This window comes from Sorex araneus, chromosome 4 (assembly GCF_027595985.1).
Source record: "Sorex araneus isolate mSorAra2 chromosome 4, mSorAra2.pri, whole genome shotgun sequence".
Taxonomy (NCBI): domain Eukaryota; kingdom Metazoa; phylum Chordata; class Mammalia; order Eulipotyphla; family Soricidae; genus Sorex; species Sorex araneus.
The window spans coordinates 100,615,872-100,642,339 of NC_073305.1; the positions used below are offsets into that span (position 1 = coordinate 100,615,872).

A 26,468-nucleotide genomic window follows, 5' to 3' on the forward strand; every position below is an offset into this window, starting at 1 on the left:
AGCAGTAGCAGCAGCGGTGGTAACATGATCCTTGAAACCCAAGTGGCATCATGACTCCGCTATGCACTGCAGTGTTGAAGCTGTCTACATGTAAGAAACTGGGTGTAGTAGGGGAATGTGACTGTGTAAGAAAGAATGTGACTGTGTAGTTCAGATTGTATGATGGCCTGGGTAAGGTAAGAATTAGATTAGAAAACATCTACCTGGGCTCACTGCTCATCCCTCAAAGACCTCTTGATCTTATCACTTTAACGTTAAAAAAAATATGAAGGGGCATGATATTCCAGAATATATCCTTTTTGAAGTATACTTTGAGGATAATTATGTGCAGCTAGGTAATTGTGGAGTTATCCTTGTAAATAAAAGTGCAGCACACTGGGTATAGGATGGTCCTGCCTTTGTGGGTAAGAGACCATTGTATTCTGGAGAGGTCTTGTGAACAAGCAGAGAGCACCATTAAATACAGCAAGTGAGCCTTGCCATTTTTATTTTTCGAGTATCGGTTTTGTAATAAAAAATGCATCTAAAATGAAGATTTGGTGGAGGTGCGGGGAGGCAGTGAGGACCTCCCAAGTGGATCTTCAGAACCGTTCTGATGATTCCAGTGATTTTAAAGCAACTGGAAATGTAAGGTCCAAAGATGTGGTATTTCTCTGACTCTGGAGTGCTCAAGAGTCTCCAGGGCAGTGCTCAGAAATTCTTGAGAGATCATGCAGTGCTGGGGATTGAATCCAAGTCAGGCCACAGAAGGCCTGACCTTTAACACTTGTATTACCTCTCTGGAACCTAAAATAAAGTTGGTGGGTATTTTTTTTAATGTGGATAAGTTTTTAACTGTTTTGTTTCAACATATTTTTATATATCAGAGGAAATACTTAAAACGTGGATTTATATGATTGAGCCAACAACACCAACATTTCAATAATATTTGACTAATAGCAAAAGTGAATTATACACATTTGGAGTTTATTGGAAGTTCTGTCTTGCACTAATTACCAAAATCAAATATTTTTAAATGATAAGAATTTCTTGATTCAGGAAGATAACCTTTGACCAACGGCTGTTTGATTTGCTGTAAAATAAGAAATGAATAGGTATCTATGCATTTGTGAATGTTGTTACTTTCCCTTCATTCCCCTTTGTTTTTTTCTCTTGAATTTTCTTCCATCCTATAGAGCTAGAGTGCAAGTAGAAAGGCTATTTCTTTATAAAGGTCCGCCACTTTTGCACTGCGGCAGAGATTTAGACTAGTGACCTTGCAGTGTTTTGCAACCTACTTTCCTGTGGCTGTAATTTTAAAGGGTTATGAATATGAATCCTTAGCAATTTTCTCCATAAAAGAATGGAGGAATAAAATGTCTTCCAAAATTTTTATGCCTAGTGTTTTCATTCTGCCAGTTAAGAAATTTGCAAATTAAAGAAAAATGTAATATTTATTAGTACTACTAATGTTTTTAAGAAGACAAAAAATAAAGGGAAAAACTAAAATACCTTGCTTCTAGGGAGATTTTGTTTTTGAACAACAGTGTTTGCTAAATTTATCTTCTTCTTTCTTACATCTTAATAAGATATTTTAAATGATAAATAGTGTCTGTCTCTCAAAAGTATTTTGTTCCATTCGCCCTTAAATTGGTCTTTATCATCATTTGATAACGATTATTATTTATATCACAGCAATTAGTGTACAGTATTCTCTCCTTCGTTTCACTTCCATTTCTTTGGGCTATCCAGGCAGGCTGAAATTTGACTTCCTGAATTATTATTGCAAGTTAATATTGTTTTGCCAGTGTTATCTGCTGTGAGGTCTGGATAAAGAGGAGCAGTTCTCCTCTATCAAAGTTTTACATCTAGAGTGCTTTCTTGTAATGTTTCTGCTGTGAACTTGCCCAACACTATAAGTTCTTAAGCCTATGGTAAACATCCAGTCCCCTAACAATGAAAACAAATAAACCCCAATTTTTTCCGCAGGGTTTCCTGGCTGGTTAATTCCGAGGCTTTGCACGTGACAACCTGTTCTCCCACGTGAATGGAATACTCAGTGTCAATGTGGAAGCCTGGTCAGTTGGAAAGTTGCAGTGAAATATTTCCCTCCTGTGTATAGCACTTCCCAAACTCTCATATATGAGGAGTCATTGTATTGGAGGGAAAAAAAAGTTTCCCCAAGATTGTTAATTTTGCGGTTTGGTTCTCCAGGGTACTTTATTAGTCTATACGTAGATTCTGGGGAAGAAGTATTCACCATTAGGACTCTTACATGATTCACTCCATTATCACTTTTTTGTTTTTTGCCCTATCACCAATGACTTTAGGGAATTTTCTTCAGATGTTTTTATTGTTATATACAAGTAATGAATACAGTGTGCTCGATATTTCCAGAGTATCATAAATACTCTATTTTACTATTCTGAGGAACAAATGGGCATATGCCATTGTGTGTGTATATGTGTGTATGAGTGTGTTTGTTGTTTAACATTTTCCAAAGTCTAATGTATTGACCGACTACTCCTTAGTGTTGTAGGTACAGTTCTGTGAGAAAGGAAAGGCTAAGAATATCCTCAGACACCATGATGCTTGGAGGGGATTTCTGAACCCTGATACTCTGCATAATCCTAAAATCTAAATTTATACAGCTTTCCAATCTTATAAAATCATTTTATAACTAAAAGTTTACTTTCTTCAAGAGCTTTTGGTTATCACTGTTGTTTAGCCTACTTTAAAATGGTAACCACACAATTTTGATGTTTTTTTTCGAAGATGATTCAATTACATTTTAAAGTACATTTGTTTTCTCAACACTCTTAATCCTGACTTTTTAAAAATTATTTTGTTAGTAACAGAAACTTAAAAATAAGAATGGAAATGCCATGAAATTGGGACACTTGTAATCTATTAGAATATAAATATTAAAATTTGTTCTACAACTGATTTTTATCAAATTATTTGGTTGGGGTTTTCCAAACAGGTGTTCAGGGGCCCTTGTCTACCACTCTCAGTGGCAGCTGCTCCCACGGTGCTGATGGTTCGGTGCTAGGGTTCAGGGGATTTTCTGGGGCCACCCAGAGTGCTTGGGAACTAAGGGTTGTACCTGGCTATGCTTATGTGCTAGAGATCAGAACAGGTGTCTGCAATATGCAAAGCACTTGTCTTCACCTCTGTCCTGTTTCTCTGGCCCTTATTTTAGATTATTCTTAAGCATATTACAAACTGGTTTCAAAAACCATTTTCAGCTATACTAGAGTTATAAGAAAAAAGTAATCACCAAGGAATAAAAATTGCCTACTTCTTTTTTTTAAATACTGAGTAATAAAATAACGAATGTTATACTGATACACCAAAGTGTATATATATATTATAAAAAATAACAAAATGCTCAGATAAGGATTCATCCTGTAACTTCACTAGATTAATTACTTCTCAGTCCAAATATGTTTGCTTGTGGGATAGTCTTATATATCTTATTATATAGGTGGCATGACAAAAAAAGAAATAATTCCCTAAGTCACTCAGGCACCCTCTGGTTTGGAAAAATTAAAAATAATTATGCTTATTTTATAAAGGAAAATATATTTTGTATATATGGAGAGATGTTATCAAAGTATTATATCTAATATAGCCAAGTTATTAGAGTCTCATTTCTCCAATGTTGAATTCAGTCCTTATTTGTTACAATGCCAAACTTCCATATTTAGGTAAAGCAGTATAATTTTATATATCAGAGATCATGCAATATTGTAAATATAGACATTAGAATATAGTAAATTTATCTGACCACTTGTGGTTTAAGATATATTATGAAGATTGAAAATGCCCTATTTTCCTCAATTTTTGCAACTATTTGAATTGGCAGAAATATTTTTTAGTATTTTGGTTGGAGTTACTCTTTCGTCTGTCTTTTATATCTAGTAGCTGCTTGTGTTTCTGTAGTGTTTTATAATTTTTATGAAATTAACAATTTATTGTCATACTCTACCTTTGAAAGAACAATGGGGTCATATAGATTTAAGTGTCTCTAAAGCTGAGGAATTACTAGAATGATTAAGCTCAGAGTTAAGCCAAAAATGTTGATTTTGAGTTCCAACTATTGTAGAATTGTGTGGTGATAGTGTTGCTATTATAAAACTTAGCTATCAAATTCAGCAAACAATAAATATAATCACAAATGTACCACCTCTACTGGGTTATGAAATCTATGTTAATGAGATTGTCCTTTCTTATGCCCTAAAGTTATGAAACACAGAGAGGGTATCTCAAGCCATCAAGAGAATATTTAGTATCTCACAAAGGTTAGAGTCACTCTGGAGGTTCTGTTGAGTTAAATAATTTCTGAGCACAGCACTCTTTGACACCTAATAAATAATATTTCATTTATTTATTATAAATAATATTATATTATTTATATATAATATTAATGTTATATAATATTAAATAATAATATTAGAAATATAGAAATAACATTAAATTAAATATTATTTATTTATAATTTATTTATTATAAATTATAAATAATAGCTATTATTTATAATAAATAAATTATTTATTATAAATAATAGCTAATAAATAATAGTTCATTTACTTGAACTAGTAAACTTCACCGGAGTGGAATTATATTTCTGTGATATAATCCAACACATTCTAATCAAGGGGATTTTTAAAATTAAGATTTCTATACTAGATTTAGAGAATATTCATTCCAGTGATTACCTGATGGCTGAGGATAATGTAATTCTTCCAAGGAATAAAAATTTGTTTAGGGGAGGAAGACAATTTTGTATCTTAAATCAAAACCATCACGATCACGATCACAAAATCCCATTGATCATCGAGTGGCTCAAGTGGTCTCAGTAACCTCTACATTCATCCTATCCCTGAGACTTTAGAAGCCTCTCTCTTCTCGGCCATCCCAACGATGCTGCATTGGAGGCTCCTTCAGGGTCAGGGGAATGAGATTCAGCTGGTTACTGGCTTTGGCATATAGATACACCATGGGAAGCTTGCGAGGCTGTCCCATGTGGGCAGGAAGCTCTCAGTAGCTTGCGAGTTTCTCCCAGAGGTAAAAAGTTGGTTATAAGGTATCTTCTGTGAGCTTGCTTTTAAGTCTCTGGACGTTGGCCCTTGACGGGATTACACACACCTAGGTTCCTCTGCCGGTACCTTCATGCGTGAGGCCTGTCCGAAAATGTAGAGAGGGGCCTTGAGCATGGCTATGGCTAGGTTCCGGTGGTCTTTGGCCGCCGGGAGCTCTGCTCGGGGTGGGGAAGGAAGCTGGAGCCCATCCCTTCCAAGGAGCCCCAGGGAAGATAGCCAGGCATTTGGGCAAGAGACTCTGCCCTCTCTCAAAACCACGAATTGAAATATATGTCTTTTGCAATTACTTAAGTTTTTAGTGAAGAATAGTTGTTTTAAGATTATTCTCACGGTTTTGGGTTTCTGTATTTTAGTATTTTAGTAACTAAGTCCAGAGAAATATCTGCCAGAAATTGCATCACTGCAAACTTGCACTTCTCAATTATATTATATTCCACATATGAGTGCAATCTTTCTGTGTCTGTCTCTTTCTTTCTGACTCATTTCACTAAGCATGATACTTTCCATGTTGATCCATTTATATGCAAATTTCATGACTTCATGTTTTCTGACAGCTACATAGTATTCCATTGTGTATATGTACCAGAGTTTCTTTAACCAGTCATCTGTTTTTGGGCACTCTGGTTTTTTCCAGATTCTGGCTATTGTAAACAGTACTGCAATGAACATAGAAATGCAGATCTCATCTCTACTATACCTTTTTGCCTCTCCGGGATATATTACCAAGAGTGGTATTGCTGGGTGAAATGAAAGCTCAATTTCTAATTTTTTGAGAATTGTCCATATTGTTTTCTAAGAGGGCTGAACCAGTCAACATTCCCACCAGCAGTGAAGAAGAGTCCCTGTCTCCCCACATCCACGCCAACACCGGTTGTTTTTGTTTTTTGGGATGTGAGCCAGTCTCTGTGGTGGAGATGATATCTCTTTGTCGTTTTGATCTGCATCTCCCTGATGATTAGTGATGTTGAACGTTTTCTCATGTGCCTCTGAGCCATTCGGATTTCTTCTTTGGGAAAGTTTTTGTTCATTTCATCACCCCATTTTTTGATCAGGTTGGCAGTTTTCTTCTTGTGGAGTTCAACCGTGAAGCCACTAGGTGCGGTCACTCGACCTCATACCTCTTAATTCTCAGCAATGGAAAACAAATTGTCAAATGCTTCCTTTTCAGCAAGTCTGACTTTAGGGGGGAGACTCTCCAAACAATAATAGTGAGTTTTGTTGAAATATTGAATGCAATCAAAGTGAAAGTAAAGTGAAATTTATCAGTTACACAGGCAAGGGGGGATTAGGGGTGGTGGTGGGGGCCAGGGATGTGGGGGGGCTAGGGGTGTGGGGGGACAGGGCAGAGCTATACTGTGATTCTTGGTGGTGGAATATGTGCACTGGTGAAGGGATTGGTGTTCGAGCATTGTATAACTGAGACTTAAACCTGAAAACTTTGTAACTTTCCACATGGTGACTCAATAAAAAATTAAAAATAAATAAACAAATAAAACAAATTGACCTAAATACCCACAGTCTATATAAACTGTAGTATAACTGAATGCAATGCAACTATCAATAAAAAAATTAAATTGTATAACAAAATAAATAAAAAATAAAACTAAAAAAAAAGATTATTCTCACCCCGCTTTGTGCTCAAAGACACAAATATTTTTCACTTAATTATGCAACATTTACCTTTAAATAGTAGAGTGACCTTGGTGTGGATTTTGAATGACAACTAAAATAATGAGCATTGTTTTTACTTGGAATAAACTTGATAGTAATTCAATTATGAATAACAATTTATTAGCCTTTACTTAAGCATAAAGTGTTTATTTGTAGAATTAAATACTCCAATTATATTAAATTTAAAACATCTGTCTTCAATTTTTATTTAGTGAGTACACAAAAGGTCCTGTCAAAAGTGGTGTGTTGTTGGGGCTGGAGCAATAGCACAGTGGGTAGGGCATTTAGTTGCCTTGCATGCGGCCGACCCGGGTTCTATTCCCAGCACCCCATATGGTCCCCTAAGCACCGCCAGGAGTAATTCCTGAGTGCAGAGCCAGGAGTAACCCCTGTGCATCGCCGGGTGTGACCCAAAAAGAAAAAAAAAAGAGGTGTGTTCTTTTCCCTGACTGCTAAAATTATGTGAAACTAAGTTTGATCTTATGGCAAATTATCACTGATTCATTCCAAATTTACTTCCAGTATCATATATAATTTAGAGCTGGCAGCAGAGATTCTTGCCTTCTGTTAGCATAGAAATATTTGAAAAAAAATTGTATATGAGGAAGCTATTAGCAGTTAACTTTCTGTTAGTGTAATGTTACATTATAAGAATTTACTTTGTATACTTTGGATTTTAATTCCCATCTCTGACACATTATAAAATATTAAAATGACTTTAAGCTTTTAAAAATTATAACCAGAGCAACGTTTATGAACTTGTGTGCTGACCATGGTATTTAATATTTGAAATAACTGACTTTGTCTCAAAAACCTATTTTTAGAATGAGTTGAGTTTTGTATATATCCTGTGTACAGCCATACAATAAAGGTAATAAGTGTACTTTCATGAAGTATCTTATTTTGTTTACTATAATACAGTAGATTAGGGTTGTTATTTTTTACTGCACCTGACTTCGCTCAGGGATTACTCCTGGCTCTGTGCACAGGGATCCTGGTGGGACTCAGGGGACATATGCTGTGATTGATCCCATTTTAGCCATGTGGAAGCATGCACCTTACCCACTGTACTCTCTCTCTCTGGCCTCAGGAGAGAATGTTTCAGAAGGTAGTTTTGTTGAGTGTTTCTTGTTCCAGTAATAATAGAGAAATATAAATTATAAAGACAAATTGGAGAAATTAAAAAGTTATGAATATCTTTAAATTTTAGTAATTCCAAAGAGCAAGCATATATTTAGTAGTAGTAGTAGTTTTGGGGCCACACCTCACAGTGCTCAGGGCTTGCTCCTGGTTATGAATTTAGGGGTCACTCCTGACATGGCTTGGAAGACCGTATGGGATGCTGAGTTTGCCATGTGCAAGGCAAGGACCTGCTGTGCTATCTCGCCAGCATCCCCTACATATTTTAACATTGTAAATCTATCATACACATCTTAGAGATTTTATCTGTCATGCCTGTTATCTATGGAAAATTCTTTAACATCTTTATTATGATCAGCCAAACATATCTCCCCCTAAAGTCAGCTGCATATCACACTGTTGGTTACCCTGCTTTACTTACTCTCAACTTTTTTTTTTCTGTAAAGTTTCCTGGGAAGAAAAGTTTCCATTGAAACTTTTTTCCTTATCAGATTAATTTAAGTATTTGTTAATTCTCATGTGACTCTTCTACTCTCACCCTTCTTCTCTGCAATTTCTGAAAGTATTGCTGTTCTCCATTATTTATTGCTTTATTTCCCTCATGTTTTCTGTCCTAGTAAATACAATATCAGAATTTATAAAAATCACAACCCTATGTTGACAAAGATAAGATTGAAAAAATTTTTGGGAGGATGCACTGGCAATGTTCAGAGCTTACAAGTGGGTCTGCATTCAGGGGTCACTCCTGAAAGGTCTCAGGGGATCAGATGGGATGCTGGGGATTGAATCGGTTGGCTCCATGCAAGTTAAATGCCCTACCTGCTGAACTCTCAACCCAGCTTCAAAAGTTAGGATTAGAAGTCTTTTTTACGACATTAGTAAAGCGGAGTAGTAAAGTCTGTTATTTGTACATTGTCTTTTACAAAAAGTTATTCTTGGTATTTTAAATTACTTAACACTATATCCTTAAAAATGAAACTAGTGGGGGCTGGAGAGATAGCACAGCGGGTAGGGCGTTTGCCTTGCACACGGCCGACCCTGGTTCAAATCCCAGCATCCCATATGGTCCCCTGAGCATAGCCAGGGGTAATTCCTGAGTGCAGAGCCAGGAGTAACCCCTGTGCATCGCCAGGTGTGACCCAAAAAGCCAAAAAAAAAAGAAACTAGTATAATGGCATATATGTATATATATCGAGCTAGCGATAGCACAGCGGTTGGGCGTTCGCCTTTCACACCCCTCTCAGAGACCCAGCAAGCTACAGAGAGTATCGAGCCAGTGCAGCAAGCCTGGCAAGCTACCCGTGCGTATTGGATATGCCAAAAACAGTAACAATAAGTCTCTCAATGAGAGACGTTACTGGTGCCTGCTCGAACAAATCGATGAGCAACGGGATGACAGTGCCAGTGACAATAGTCACTGTCAAGGAAACAAATATTTAATTGTTATTAAAAGTATTTTGTCTTGTTCAGCTCATGAGGAGAAGATAGAGAGCTTAAAATCGTTTTGAAAAACGTGGTGTCGCTTAAAACATAGAAACGAAATATAACCTTATAGTACTTATCTCAGGTCACTGAATAGAATTTTAGTTCGCTTCATGAAATAGCAGGCAGTCAGAGGCTTGATATGAATAGTATTTTCAGGGAGATAAGTGGGATTTGTTAACCAAAATCTTTCCTGTACTTTGTATGTGTGTTTCTCAACTGATCTTTGGGAAGTAAAATGTAGCTGCTCCATGGGATGTCATGCATTTGTAACATGCTTTTATTCCACGTATCCAGGTCACAGCCTTTGCAATACAAACCTAATCTTCTGGCATATAGTATGCAAATTTATGATATGCAAAAAACTTTACTTTGTAGATTGAAGAACTTATAGTTAAAGTGATGCATTCTCCATTTTAAAGCCCTTGCACTTTTTTCCCCTTTATTATTATGCAGGTGACTTGGATTATTACTGGTTGGATCCTGCCACGTGGCATAGCCGGGAAACCTCCCCTATTAGTTCGGTAAGCTTTCTGGGAAGTTTTTTGGAATTCAGAGTTTGAGTGCTGTTCATGCCCTTGGTCTGATACATGACTAGGTAGTACTCTTGCATCTTGCAGCACCCCATTGTATATTTTCTCAGGGCAAAAAAAAAAAATCATTTGAGACAATATATGTTTTGAAAAAAAAGCAATTAACCCTGAATAATTATAATGAATTTTAACGTAAGCTAAAAGTAATTATTAAAAATAGCTGTGTAGAAATGAGTTTCTTTGCAATGTTGTCAGCATTGAAAATTCACACTACATAGCTGACCCATGTTCAATTCCCTGTCAGTGCAGAGGGGCTCACTGAGAACCTCCTGAAGTGAGTCCTGTGCACAGAGCCAAGATTACTCTGAGCATGACAAGTGTTGCCCAAACCACCTCCCAAATTCCTTAAAATCAAATTATTTTTCTTTATGTAAGCAACATATTTTAATGTTTAAATTAATTTTATCTCACTAATTTTTGAAGATTATTTTCTTACTCCTTTTAGAATATTTACCATAACAAGTGCTTACTGCAAATAAAATGTTGAGATGTAAAAAAAGTTTTAAGACAAGTATATTGCCCACTAGAAATAGGAATTTTTTAGAATATTTTTAACAGGAAATTGTATCATGGTAGAGCATTATTTGTCTAAAGGAAATAAGTATAGTTTTAGACTACAACTGTATCTTCTAAAACATTTTATTTATGTTTTAATAGCATCCTGTAACGTGGCAACCATCTAAAGAGGGGGACCGATTAATTGGACGTGTTATTCTTAATAAAAGAACAACCATGCCCAAAGAATCAGGCGCATTATTGGGTCTGAAAGTAAGTATGTTTACTAAAGCATTTTAGAATTTAAAAGTTTCTAGTACCATAATGTTTTTTTTTTGTTGTTGTTGTTGTTGAATCACCTTGAGATACAGTTACAAAGCTTTTATGTTTGAGTTTCAGTCATACAATGACTGAACACCCATCCCTCCACCAGTGCACATTTTCTACCACCAATGTCCCCAGTATCCCCTCCTAACACCACCCCCCATGGCAGACATTTTCCCCCATACTATCTCTCTACTTTGGGGCATTATGGTTTGCAATATAGATACTGAGAGACTATCGCATTTGGTCCTTAATCTATTTTCAGCACACATCTCCCATCTCAAACATTCACTCCAATCATCATTGACTTAGTGATCCTTTCTCTATACCAGCTGCCTTCTCCCCCAGCTCATGAGGCAGGCTTCCAACTATGGAGCATTTCTGACCCTTGTGTCTACTGTCCTTGGGTGTCAGTCTCATATTATGTTATTTTATATTCCACAAATGAGTGCAGTCCTTCTATGTCTGTCCCTCTCTTTCTTATTCATTTCACTTAGCATGATACTCATCATGGCCATCCACTTATAAACAAGTTTCATGACTTCATCTTTCCTAACAGCTGCATACTTTTCCACTGTGTAGATGTACCAAAGTTTCTTTAACCAGCTGTCTGTTCTCGGGCACTGGAGTTGTTTCTAGATTCTGGCTATTGTGAATAGTGCTGCAATGAACATACAGATATAGAAGTCTTTTCTACTGTGCTTTTTTTCACCCTTGGGTTATATTCCCAGAAGTGATGTTACAGGGTCTTATGGAACCTCAATTTCTAGCTTTTGAAGGACTGCCTATATTGTTTTCCAAAAAGACTGAACCAGTCAGCATTCCTACCAACAATGAAAGAGTCTCTTTCTCCCCACATCTGCACCAACACTGGTTGTTCTTGTTCTTTTTGATATGTGCCAGTTTCTGTGGTATGCAACGGTATGTCATTTGTTGTTTTGATTTGCATCTCCCCGATGATTAGAACATGTTTCCATGTGCCTTATGGCCACTTGTATTTAGTTTTTGAGGATTCTTCTGTTCATTACTTCTTCCCATTTTTGATGGTGTTGGAGGTTTTTTTCTTGGACAATTCTACTAGTTTCTTATATATTCTGGGAATTTATCCCTTATCAGATAGATATTCAGTAGATATTCTTTTCCATTATGTGAACTCTCTCTGTATTTTGTTCACTGTTTCTTTTGAGGTGAAGAAGCTTCTTAGTCAAATATAGTCCCATTTCTTTATGTTTGTTTCCACTTGCTTGGTCAGTGGTATTTCATCCTTAAAGATGCTTTTAGTTTCAATGTCATCGAGGGTTCTGCCTACATTTTCCTCTATGTACCTTATGGATTCAGGTCTGATATTGAGGCCCTTAATCTACTTTGATCTGACTTTTTTGCCTGGCATTACACAGAGGCCAGAGTTCATTTTTTTGCAGGTAGCTGTCCAGTTTTCCCAGTACCACTTGCTGAAGAGTCTTTCCTTGTTTTACTTCACATTTCTTTCTCATTTATCAAAGATTAAGTGATCATATATTTCAGAGTCTGTGACAGAATATTTAACTCTGTTCCATTGCTTATACCAATATTTAATGTATTTCTTTCTTTTCCAAGATAAAATTATTTTTTGTAATGTAAGTTTTTAATATATTGATTTCTTATAGAAGATTTGGTTTCATTTTTTAGAAATCTATGATAATATTTTAAAATAAAATTTGGTATGCCATTCAGTGTAATGTAATAATACAGAAAAACTTGCTGGATATAATGTTCTACATTAATGGATGGTAGTAAAGTTAGATGGGGACTCTTTAATTTTATAATCGTATCTTTTTTTTTCTTTTTGGGTCACACCCGGCAATGCACAGGGGTTACTCCTGGCTCATGCACTCAGGAATTACTCCTGGCAGTGCTCAGGGGACCATATGGGATGCTGGAAATTGAACCCGGGTCAGCCACATGCAAGGCAAATGCCCTACCCGCTGTGCTATCACTCCAGCCCCTATAATCATATCTTGAAAGCAACATAAAACATTAAATAGATGTAGATGGCTTCTTAAGTGCAATAGAATATGTGGTAATACTTAAAAAAGTAAGACATAGATTTAAAAATATTAATTCACATATACTTAAAATAAAAAGCTAATTATAAAATATTATTTAATCATAGAAGATAAAATATATTTTTCTTTATTACTTATGTGGATGTGTGTTAAATTAGTTACACTTGCTATTGATACTTAAACATTCAAATATGTGACTTTAAAATTATTTGCTAAAGAATGTTATACGATTGTGTTATACTTTGACTTCTCTGAACAATTAACTATTAATTCAACTAAATTTTGTTTTAGTTAATGTATTTAATAGAAACCATATAATGAATCTCACTTATTTATTTTTGGTTTGGGGTCATACATGGCAGTGCTCAGGCTGGAGTGATAGCACAGCGGACAGGGCATTTGCCTTGCACACAGCCGACCTATGTTCGATTACTCCATCCCTCTTGGAGAGCCTGGCAAGCTACCTAGAGTATCTCACCCGCATGTCAGAACCAAGCTACCCATGGCATATTCCATATGCCAAAAATAGTAAGAACAAGCCTCACAATGGAGACATTACTGGTGCCCATTCGAGCAAATCAATGAGCAACGGGTGACAGTGATACATGGCAGTGCTCAGGGCTTATTCCTGGCTCTGTACTCAGGGATCACTCTTGGTGGTGCACAGATGAACAAATCAGGTGCTGGGAATCAAACTTGGCTCAGCTGCATGCAAGGCAAGCACCCTACCTGGTGTGCCATGATTGCTCTGGCCCAATGAATCTATTGATAATTTCTCTTGCCATAGAATAATTTTGGTCACATCCATTAATACAGATGTCCTTAAGAATTGTGGGTGAACTTCAGCCTTAGAGAATATTCCTTCCTCTTTTAATTATTGCATTATGAAAAACTAAATGTATAGTCTTTCACATAGTTTAATTTTAGTAATAGTGAAAAAGCCAAGTGAATTTTGAATACTTAATATGGTCCATTGAGACCCGCCAGGAGTGAACTCTGAGCACAGAGCCTGAGTCCTGAGCACTGGCTGGGTGTGAACCCCCAAAAAAATTCTCATTTTGCTCCCCCACTCCCACCCCCCACCCCTGCCCTGTGTAATCCCATCAATGGCCAACATCCAGAGATTATAAAACCAAGCTCCTCGAAGCTATATCTTATAGCCTAGTTCTCCCTCTCGGAGAACCTGGCAAGCTACCGAAAGTATCCTGCCCACATGGGAGATCCTGGCAAGCTCCCCGTGGCATTTTCATATGCCAAAAACAGTAACAATGATGGGTCTCATTCCCCTGACCCTGAAAGAGCCTCCAATGTGGCACTGTTGGGAAGGACAAGTAAAGAGCGGTTTCTAAAATCTCAAGGTTAGAACAAATGGAGATGTTACTGAGACCGCTCAAGAAAATTGACGATCGGGATAATGAAAAAAAAGCTTTGACTTTCAGAGGTTGGTCTTAACACAAAGGTATTTCAAGTGAGTTATAGTTAGTTGCAGTGTTAAACTTAGTACTTTTTGTACCACAGAAAATTGCCTTCACAAAGTGGACTGTTCTTAATTTTACCTCAAGTTTTTATGTCTTAGACCTTTATTCTACTGAAAAATGTTCAAAGTAGATAAAGATCTGAATGACAAAGCAGCATTATTCGTGTTTAGAATTTGAACTCAAATGGTAGGCATGAGTTTTGTGGATAATTCAAGAAAAAATAACCTTAATGTAAATAATGCAAACACATGCCTCTTGAACATAAGTAGTAAGGACCTGGGGTCTTTCTTCCATGAGTACGAATTATTCATGGTGTGTTATCTCCAGAGGGCTGGGAAAGCCCATGGTTCACTCTCGCCGCCTGTGTTCGGTGGTCTCAGGCTGCTTCCCAAACTGGGACAGCTGATGCCATGGGCGGACGAAGGAGGAAACGAGGGCCAAGCTGGTTGGTGATCAGTTGCCATTCGTTCTATTCTCTCCACGCACTTGTTCCAGTCTCACTGAGTCCCTTATTCTAGTCTCACACTGCCCCTCATTCTCGTCTCCTTCTGTCTCTCCGGCTCATTTCTCAGCTCCTTCTCCCTGCTAAGCAGGGTCCTAATTTAATTGTTACTTTTTAAGATAATGACAGAATTTGTACACGACTATGCTCTTAACTTATAGTTAAGTATTATGGTGCTTTGGCCTGACCCATTTCAATGCCAGGGTAGCTCACAGTTTGCCTTGGATTCATCCAGTACCTCACAGGACCCTGATTTGGGAGTGGTAGGAAGTAAGAAGTCAGGAGAACAGATACCCAGGAGTGAATAGTCAATTAAGTCCCAAGTTACAAAAGCATAGCATTAACTGTCTTCCTTTGTCTATACAAAAAGGACATTGCTCTGAATTAACTATGCAAAGGACTTAAGGAGAAGAGAAAAGCAAAATTTTCAAGTTACAGATTCTGATAAGGAGATAAAGGTGATTGACTGGTTGGGGAAGCAGAACATAAAGAGGTTACAAATAAACAAAGAGGAGTGGAGCACTGTGATGTATGTAATCCAATAAACCTAAGTTTCTTATGGCAAGGTAGAAAGGACAAACCAATATTATCCTACATCAGTGCCTTCTTGTTAGGTTAGTCTAAGTAATCATAACATAAACTTCACTAGGACACATGTTTGGTCATCTTAAACATAATGAGATATCCTTTTGTTTCAAAACCACATTGTGAGCTTCTTCACTGTTAGAACATTGTATGACTGAAACCAATCATGAACAGCTTTGCAATGCTCTATCTCATGGTTATTCAACTGAAAAAAAAAGAAAACAGGAAAAAAAGATATATTTCATTCTTCTAATGGCCCTGCATTTAATTCTAAGTTCATCATAAGAGATAGTATGGTCAATTCCTCAAACTAGCTAACTTAAGTTTCAGTATGAATTTGGAAACTTATAAATTTATAATATTTCAGGTTGTTGGTGGAAAGATGACTGACTTAGGACGCCTGGGGGCCTTCATCACCAAAGTAAAGAAGGGTAGCCTTGCGGATGTAGTTGGACATTTGAGAGCAGGTAATGTTTCTTTTTTTAAACATTTACACAGTTTGTGTACTCTATGCATGAGTTGGTGGTTTTTGAATTGGGGTAAGTTTTTTTTATTATTAAGTAAATGACTAATTTTAATGCATGAATAAAGATTATTTTCCTTACATGTATACTTACTCATTGTAATAATAGATAATAATACATTAATAGATATTAGAAATCCTTTTTCATTTATGTAAAAATAAATAAATGAGAAATGGTGAAGAATTACTAATCATTGAACTTTATAATGTTGCCACAAAAATGTAAAACAATCTGCCTTGTTAAAATAAATCACTGCTTAATGCTTTAATTTATAGTTTAAAGAAACAGTAACTATTAAAGATTTCCATAATGGTCCCAAAACACATATTCTGGAACAATGTTTTCAATATAACATAATAATAATCACATTTCTTACAGAAACTAAACACTTAAATATTTGTTCATTTATTTGTGACATATGTTCCTGCAGATGTTACTTCTTGTTATTTAAGAATTTATATTATGTTGCTATGTAGCTTTAATCTGTATATTAAAGCATTTAATAAAATAAGTTTATATATTTAACTGTACCATGATAGTAGAATACTTTACAAAATCTATTTTTGTAAGTTCTCCATTTTTAATTTTGGTTAAAATTACACTAATATTTGTTTCCAGTTTACTTCAGAGTTTAGTAAAAATTTTTGGCTAGAGTGTCTGCTTGTGTATTTGCTAGGCAATTTTAAAACATAGTAAATGAGCTGTGGAATTAAATATTCATAACCAGGATGGATGAAGAATATTTCTGAATATTTTTTCAATTTTATACCTTAAGGTTATAATTATTGAGACTTTTAGAAAAATAATCTATGACCAATAGATGTATTTTATTGTAATTGGTTACTGTTACATTAACTTAAAGTCATTTAGATTTTTTTCCTTACTATGGACTTGCTGTGCAGGTGTTATGGGGAAAATCCAAAACCAACTTTTACTATGTAGTATAATCTGACGTTGAAGATGTGAATAGGTAGAATATACTTGTTTTTCTAGAGGCGCTAGTTATGAGTGAAGAAGCAAATCACTCATCAGGAGTATCCATTTCAGTAAAATAAGTCTTTGTTTACTCATTCAAAAATATACCTTAGAAAGTAAAGAATCTCTTGCTAAATGCACTCATCTGAAACCGATTTAGGAATAGAAATCTGAACTTGCAGATCAGAATATCAAAAATAATGATGGTACTTTTTATCTCTTAATGGAAGATTACTTGGTGCTATTTATTTTTAATTAAAATCACTTCTCTTCAACATCTGTGTTCTTACTATATTTTTATTACACGTCATTTGTTTTTATTAAAGTATTGGTTTGCAAGATGTTTGTTTTAGGAGGAGATTTTTACACTTTTTCTTATATAAGTTATGATATTCTGCCCATCACCAAATTAACAATTTCTCTCTACCCATTATCCATTGGGCACATGTTGCCATGCCCTTCACTGCTATTGATTTAATCATTCAAAGACCCTCAGAATTGGCACAGACCTTCTCATTATTGAAACTCTTCACGATTTCTCAGTCATTGTTTAATTCAGTGTCTGTAGTTTTGTCTTCTAACAATTCCAGTCACTTCCATTAACATTCATGTTACCCTCTAATATGACAGTGTACCCATATATGTTCCTAGGAAGCTATTTCTCACCTCCAAGACCTGATCAGTGTCTTTGTCTACTGTTTTATTTCCCTGCTCTTGTGCTCTGCTTACTGAAGTCATTTCCATTCTTAAAATTCATACTAAAAGTCTTAATGTTTTAACAGTAGTTACAATGTGGCTCTACTTTTGTTCTTTAGATAAATTCCTGTGATCTCATATAGCATATTTCATTAAAAGTAATTGTTTCTGTACTGTTTTTCTTCCACCAGACTTAAGAGCAAAAAAATTTTCCCTTTTGCTTTTTAAAAAAAACTTTTGGTCCATACTCTAGTGCTCAGGTGCTACTCCTGACTTGATGCTCAAGGTTTCACTCCTGGCAGTGCTCAGGGGAATCAGGTGTTACCAGGGATTGAACCTGGGTCTCCTGCATGCAATACAGTCTCTCCAGCCTATCTGATTATTGTTAGGATCGAGACCACCCCTCAGTATTCAGAGAGACAAAGAGTCCAGTGGGTCTGCAAAACAAACACCGAAACTATTATTCCAGCTAACTGGGTCCGGGCTGTCCTGCTGAAGCAGGAGATCAGAGTTCGACCCCGAGGGCTTACAGCCAAGGGTTTATATAGCCATCCTGGGCACACAGGCACACAGATCTCAGGAGCAAGCTCAAAGATAAACAATCCCAAAGGCGGAAATAACGTCAAACATTTCATAAATAAACAAAAGCATGCAAGAACAATGTATCAAGAAAACATTCCCAATTCGAAAGAGATTCCCAATTCCCATACGTCAAGAAAGCAAAGCATTCCCATACATCAGGAAAGCATCTGGTGAGTTAGACACAAGATAAAAGACCAGCAAAGTGTACCGGCTCCTGACTCCAGCTCCATGTCTGTATCAACATCAAGTAGTTCTTTCAGTCTATTTTTTTTTTTTTGCTTTTTGGGTCACACCTGGAGAGTAACCCTGGGTTACTCCTGGCTCTGCACTCAGGAATTACTCCTGGAGATGCTCAGGGGACCATATGGGATGCTGGGAATCGAACCCGGGTCAGCTACGTACAAGGAAAACACCCCATCCACTGTGCTATCATTCCAGCCCCAAGTTCTTTCAGTCTATTAACTCAGTTATATATCCTTCATGGCCAGGGCTGCTTCCCACTAAGTGGTATTGTCAACCAGTTTGCTCAGTTAAGTCATATATCCTTCCTGGCCAGAGCTGCCCACCTACAATCTTTACAACCAAGGCGAGAAGAGATGAGCTAACTGCTTCTCACTCCCCCCTTTATTATGATCATTCTGAGGAATCTTCTGCTTCTCACAATTATCTTACTATGAAAAAAGCTTACTCTCCTTTTCATATTTATATCATTATAAAACACATCATTGCCTGAAGAGATTATCCATAGCTGAATATTGTTAAAATAACCATCTTCTTGTTTAGAAGTTAGTTATGTGTTTATAAATAAATATATGTTGTTAATTTGATATCAAAAGTTATACTTCTAGGCTGCATCATTTGTGATTATTTTTTATAGTGAAGTTTATACAGTGCCTGTTTGTAAGACTTTGCCATTATCTTCTTAGACCGAACTATTAAAGGTCATTTAATTATTGATAATAATCAAACAAGAGCAGAATTATAAACTTGATAAATACTCAAAAAAAATGGAACCAGGGGCTGGAGCAATAGCACAGCGGGTAGTGTGTTTGCCTTGCACGTGGCTGACCCAGGTTTGATTCCCAGCATTCCATATGATCGAGCACTGCCAGGAGTAATTCCTGAGTGCAGAGCCAGGAATAACCCTTAAGCATAGCCGCTCAGAAAGAAAAAAAAATGAAACCTTTCCTTAGGAGACCCCTTCCATAATATGAGAACTTCCCTGTCTTTAATTCCCTTTCCTCTAATATAGATTTTATTTCCTCACTTCAGACAAAAAAAAAACCTAAATAGAAGTCATAACTTAGAGTTCTCAGGGGCTTCAGAACTCTCTCAGCAGAGCTCAACCCCTACATGGGTCAGCGTTGCACCAGGGTTGTGGGGCTCCACAACAACCATTGCCCACCATCTGGCCTCGTAAACTCTGCTGGCCTCCAGAACATACCCAGTGGCACTTAGGGGACCATTTGTTGCCAGGAATGGGACTCAAGGCCATGCACCTGCTAACTGAAGTATCTCTCCTAACCTGAGATGGTTACTTTTTTTTTACTTTTCAGAAAGCAAATAATTGGGGGAAATTATTTTAAAATAGTCTTAGCAAAGCAAAGACAAATTTTAGAGACCTAAGTAAAAATGCATTGCATCTCACATTTGTGATTTAATAAAATGTGTAGTGGAATAACTTCATCTTTAACACATCTTTACTTTGCTATTGAATGGTTGTAGGTACTGAAAAGTACAAAACTAAGCAAAAAACATGTAAAAAATTATAACACTTCAATCTGTCACTGAGACTAGGGTGTTTCAGCTAACCTTATCATTGTGAAATTAAGAGTGGGTGCTGGAGAGAAAACCATTTTGGACCAAAATCTACTGTGAATATTTTTGCAAAAAGTATATTTTCCCAAATGATACTGGCTAAAACTCTAAAATACACTGTTATCCCATGTGTAGAATCTTCAAGAAAAGTCTAAGTACTATAATATTTTTTATTAACCAAAAATGTCTTCTAATTTTGCCTAGTGTTAATAGTATAATGTACAGAACATGTATGATTTGAACATCTGGAAGTGGGTTAACTGTCATGCAACAGTTTTACATCTGCTTGCTTTGTAACTTTGCCATAGCTACCTGCGTTACCCTGTGGGTATAAATTCAAATCCTTTCATGCATTTTTATTCTGTTGTGCATCTGGTGACGATAAGGGAGCATGACTTATATTGGAAAAATCATGCTAACAAATGTTAGTTGCTATTTATACCAATAGTAAGCCAGTATTAATGCATAGTGTGAAAAAAATCTTCGACATACAAAGCCGCCTACTTTTGTTATGTGGAGGGCATGCTGCTACTATTATTTTTTAATGTTTCCAAATAGGCTGTGCTAATTCCATTCCATAGCATGAGATTATTTTTATATTATTTCTGGTTTATATTAAAAGATAAAGGTAGTTTTATATTGTAATGTTTCCATTAACAGTAATATTCTATAGGAAAAGAAAATTTAAAAGAAAGAAAAAGAATAAGTGTTTAACAGAATCATTTAGCTGACATTATTTGGCAAGAAATTTGCTTTTGAGAGCAGAACCTAGACAGATAAACTATTTGTATATGTTTTGCATTTCTTTGTTAAAAAAGAGAAAAGATAAGAAAAATAAACAGAATATATAAGGTAAAAAAATACCCTTTTTTTTAAATTCAAGGGGATGAAGTTCTAGAATGGAATGGTAAACCCCTGCCGGGAGCTACAAATGAAGAAGTTTACAACATTATTTTAGAATCAAAATCAGAACCTCAAGTTGAAATTATTGTTTCAAGGCCTATTGGGTAAGGCTGAAAAAACTTACTTCTTAAGTTTAGTAAATTACATGTATTAACAGGGTTTCAAAAAGGAGTTTATACATTCATTCAGTACATGTTAACAGGAATAGTTTATTCTTCAGTTATGGACATATATTTTAGATTTTTTCATTAATTTTAAAACTTGATTAATGAATTTGCTTCACTACATTTTAGAATCTGATCAGTTCAACAATTGGAATATCAGAAAGTGTTTTTGTATTTTTCAGAACTGAAATATAAAATAAAATTACTTTTGTTTAATATCAGTACTATTTACTCTAAATAATTTCAATTTAATAAGTAGTGTATACATAAATGGATCACTAACAAATTGTTTTTAGTGAAGTATAATAGTTTTACTTAAAGAAATTTACTTAGACCAATGTAAGGGAAAAAATAGAGAGAAAGACATGTGTTCAGGGAAAATATGGACTTCTCTGGAGCAGAAAAAAACCAATTGTATTTCTTAGATTGAGATATGGGCTGTGACCAGGTTGGAGTATAAACTCAACTTTTTGTAGTATATAATACAGTAAAGATTTCATATGTGCACCTTTTTTTTTTAGCATGCTACTATAATACAGAATAATTTTCCCCTGCTTTTAATCTTGGGTAATTTAAAAGTTAAAGCCAAGTAGGCATGCCATATTTGACATTTTAATTAGTCATTTGAATTAGCATATTGTTGTAACTTCAGTTTTTAGCATAATTTAAGTATTTACAACCCTGGGATGCTTCTATCTGTTTTTAGATTTCCCCATAATATGAGCGTTTTCTATCAAACCAAAAAGTTCAGAATATTCATTTTTTTCAGTCTGTATTTTTTAACAGGCTTTTATAAGTAACTTATTAAGGCTGACTAAATATTTGATTGTAATTTTGGAAATAATTCTTTTTACCCTCTTTTTAAACTAAAATATTATAGAGCTATTCATTCAAGACATTTTATGTTCGAAAGGTAGTAACCTGAATTTTTGTTGTCCTCCTGGATATATGTAATTGCAGAACATGCAAAAAAGTATAACTATCCTAGTTTTCAACTGACTGAAAAATATATGATCATATAGGCCAAATAATAGTTTTAATATACACAAATATAATTACAAGTTAACAGCAGTTATAAAAAATTTTAGGGTTAATTTAAGTGTACATTGTTGACATTTGATAATGATTGCACAGTCTATGCAGATTTTTAAAAATAACATCAGTCTATAATTTATCTCAGTTTAACATGACATACATATTTTTAGTGCTGAGTTAAATATGAGGCTGGAAAAGAGGTAAGTGAATTGTAAAATGAACAGAAGTATAAAAACTAGAATTTAAAACATAGCACATGCACATTACCAAATAATTTATATATATAGTAGTTTAATCAATTAAAACTATCACTTATTTATGATGATGTGTAAAAGTTAACAGACTATTAAAGTTGACTGGAATAATGTTTTATTGTTTTCAACCTTTTACAAAAATAATTAAAAATTATGGTTGTGTTGTGAAACACACAACCCTAAAACTACCTTGGATTATTAAATCCAAAGGAATATGAAATATAGATTTTTAAGTAAAAACCAAACATGGCATTAACTTTTCAGATAATATGAGAACTGACTAAAATCTTCAAAGGATAATAAAGCTATATTTGATAATTATGTTTAATGTAATTCTATAATTAATTTCAAATGGCAAACATTCATTCATAGTTTAGTGGCAAAATGAATTCAAGAATCATTACAATTATCACTTAAATGCACTTACATTAAACATCTTGATGTAATGACCACTTTTATCATTTTACTAAGACAACATCCTTAGCCCTTATCTTTATAAAAAATTTAGTTAAATGATTCTACCCTCTTACTTGTAATTAAAATTAATTAAGAAGGCTCTTGTAAAATTTCAGGTAGAATTTTATGCTAGAAAAATACTATCTTAAGCATTAGTGTCACATACATTTTTATTCAAAATTACTTAAACTTTACAGCTCTCTACAGTATTTACTGACAAATAAAACCCACAATTGTGCCTTCTGTTAGAATTCAAAATTCTAATTTTTGTAGATTATTTTAGGTTAACTTTTTGTAGACTAATTTTTAAAGAAGCTATCTAAAATCTCTTTAGACTTCTTTTAATTTAAATACATGAATTTATAGACGGTATAAAATTGTTCCTAGAGTGGATGTATCACAATTTAGTCTCTAAATGATCATTTTAGACACTACCAATTATTAGTTATCTGACATTTAATGGTATAAAAAAAGGTTATATTGCCTTTTATATGAAGAAAGTTGTACACTATAGAACTGTTTTACAGACAAAGGTAAAAATAAAAAGTCAAGAAAAATACCAAAGAAAAACATGTGTTTGGTAGTCTCCCAAAGTTCAGGAAATTAAAGTTAGGTAACAAGGTGATAGATATTAGTCAATATTCTTATAATTCAGTTATTAGTAAATAACTCCAGTCTTCTTTAATAATGTTATGTTAATACTTGCATATTATCAATAACCTTAAATTAATATTACAAAATACTTATAAAACCAATGATAAAGTAGTTCTGTGAACTGTAATTCACAAATCAAGCGGTTCAGACTTTTTTAAGGTCACAGTGGGTAATGGTTAAGCCAAGGTTAAATATTTATCCAGAGTAATATGTGAGTGTGACAGGAATGGGTGTTCTCACAAGTCACTTTCTAATCATGTAATAAATGGCCATATATTTAGCTAATATCAGTATAGAGATCTGAATCTCTATATAGGGTTATATGTGAATATGAACTTATATCCACATATATAAAATATTCCAGCTTTTTTGTTGCAAGCTTGAACCATTTTTAATTTCCTAAGCAGTTCATCCTTTTTATTTTATTAGCTTTGCCCATGATATTCACCATATTATTTTAATATCAAGAAATGTCTCCATTCCTTTCACTCAGTAAACTCTTTCAGATGTGTTTGCAAAGCATATTACTGATTTCTGAAATGTGTCATTTTAATTTTCCAGAAGTGAAGTAAAATATTGCCTTAACATTTTTAATTTCCAAAACCTGCTGTTTTGGTAGTAAAAATATTGTGGTAAGTTTCAGCCACAATATTATGCGGTTGTTGTCATGTTAAAGTGTTTTGCTCTTAAATATATAAAAACTTAATTTTACTGCAGTTTGTGTGTATGTATGTGGATGTGTGTGCGTGTGGTGTTTGACATTCTTGCATATTAATCTTGCCTGAATAGTGATTCCTGCCCATTACCACACCTATAAAAATCTAAAAGAATTTTCTAAACCACTGCACTAAAATAAGGTGATGATAACCTCAGGCAGAATAGTTTATTAAATGGAATTTTCACAATAGCCTATTTCTTTTAGTGACATTCCGCGGATTCCTGAAAGCTCTCATCCTCCACTGGAGTCTAGTGAGTATAAAAATGATTTTGTTATTGTAAAATATCTTGGATGAAATTTATGAGTAAAGATTAGCCTTTAAATTGGTAGTGGGAAGGTGCAATGGTGGTGTGATTGGTGTTAGAATATTATATGTTTATAACTAAACTAATGACTTGATAAAGTTGTTAAAAATTTTTTGATGGGGATCCAGGGATCGAAAAAATATTATTTTGATAAAAGCAATTTGAGTTGGCATTACCATACTTAGGTTAGCTCTGACAATGTCAGAAGTTAGAAACCATAGCAAATATGGAAATCATAAAAAGATCTATTTTAGGCTTTTTATTTTTGTATTCCTTATATAACTATACCAAAGTCTTTACTAGCAATGCCCCTTTTTTAATAATAAAATTCAGTATATTCTCTGAGTTCAACTCATCATCATCATCATCATCATCCCGTTGATCGTCGATTTTCTTGAGTGGTCTCAGTAACGTCTCCATTCGTCCTAGCCCTGAGATTTTAGAAGCCTCTGTTTACTCGTCCTTCCCAACGGTGCCGCGTTGGAGGCTCTTTCAGGGTCAGGGGAATGAGACCCATCATTGATACTGGTTTTGGCATATGAATACACCACAGAGAGCTTGCCAGGCTCTCCCATGCGGGCAGGATACTCTCGGTAGCTTGCCAGATTCTCTGAGAGGGAGAACTAGGCTATAAGATGTTGGGAGCTGGGTTTTATAGTCTCTGGATGTTGGCCGTGGATGGGATTACATGACACCAGGGGCAGTTTTTGGGTGTGACTGCCTAGTTACTGGAAAATGGGGGATCTGGGTGGAAGAGGTCCAGTCCCAATCTGAGCAGGCTTGGAGATCTCAGCCCCGGTTCCCACACTCCATGTATTAATTAACCTTACATAAAATGTTTGCTAAGCCCTATTGCTAGAGACACATCTGGGGCATGAAAAATACCTTCCATTAACTCCACCTCCTGTAGTTTTTCCAGGTATATTAACATTCATGATTTTTACTTTACTGGTGGGGGACACATTTGGGGACATAAAACCTATTCAGGTGCTATTCTTGCCTCTGTGCTTAGGGAGCTGTAGGTAAAACTAGGTATCAAACCAAGGTGGGATACATGGAAAGTAAATACAGGCCTTCAGCCCCATATTATCCCGTATATGAGTTAAAGTCATATATAAGTATTCCCGTATTACCTGTATATGAGTTCACTGTCACTGTCATCCCATTCATTGGTCATCAATTTGCTCAAGCGGGCACCAGTAACATCTCCGTTGTAAGACTTATTACTGTTTTTGGCATATCAAATACGCCACGGGTAGCTTGCCAGGCTAACTCATATATAAGTAATTGTCCTATTAGCTGTGAATCAAAATGTATTGTGGCATTGAATTGTTCACTTTGGCAATTAGCTCAGTTCTTGTTAGTAGTCTAATGAAGTAAATATGTTAATTAAGAAAGAATTATAAAGAAACATAATAGCATCAGATCTCTGCATTGTTGGGCTGATCACTAAAACATTCAACCTAGTTGACTATCACCAGAAATGGTCCACCAGCTCTCTGTGCACTGCTTAAAACTCCTCACCCCAAACAAACAATGTCCACAGGATCATGTTAGCACTAGTTGATACAAATGTAAGTTCAGGGACATAAAGGGTTTATGAAACTATGAGACTCGCTACTGAATTATCTGAGTGGTCAATTAGAGTCACTCCTAATAAGAGAAGATTGTAATGTGTTCAATAAAGAATAGAGAAGGAAGGAAGGCTTTGATGAGAACATGGAAGTGAGCCAAATATATATTTTGCAGTTAAGCAGTATGAATTTAATAAGACTTATATTTTATCACCAAATTTATTATCCAACATTGCTTATAAAAATATAAATCCTTAGCTCTTTGAGGGAAAAACAGATCATGGGTAAAAGTGTTAAAATATATATGGATGGAATAAGCAGAAAACTGGAAATCAGATTACTATATCAAATGGGTATCTTCATATTTTGCCTATTTGCTAGAGAAGATCTCAGGTTTGTATTAATATGTGT

The 26,468-nt window shown here is 35.2% G+C and overlaps 1 protein-coding gene across 26 annotated transcripts in view; it reads left to right on the forward strand.

Moving 5' to 3' along the window:
- RIMS1 (regulating synaptic membrane exocytosis 1) overlaps nt 1-26,468 on the forward strand; it is a 512,610-nt gene that overhangs the window by 335,999 nt on the left and 150,143 nt on the right. For all 26 annotated transcript variants that reach the window (XM_055136886.1, XM_055136888.1, XM_055136871.1 and 23 more), the window contains 5 exons: nt 9,834-9,901; nt 10,628-10,738; nt 15,767-15,866; nt 20,878-21,001; nt 24,383-24,429. In XM_055136886.1, coding sequence (XP_054992861.1) covers nt 9,834-9,901; nt 10,628-10,738; nt 15,767-15,866; nt 20,878-21,001; nt 24,383-24,429 — 450 coding nt within the window. The remainder of the gene's footprint in view (nt 1-9,833; nt 9,902-10,627; nt 10,739-15,766; nt 15,867-20,877; nt 21,002-24,382; nt 24,430-26,468) is intronic.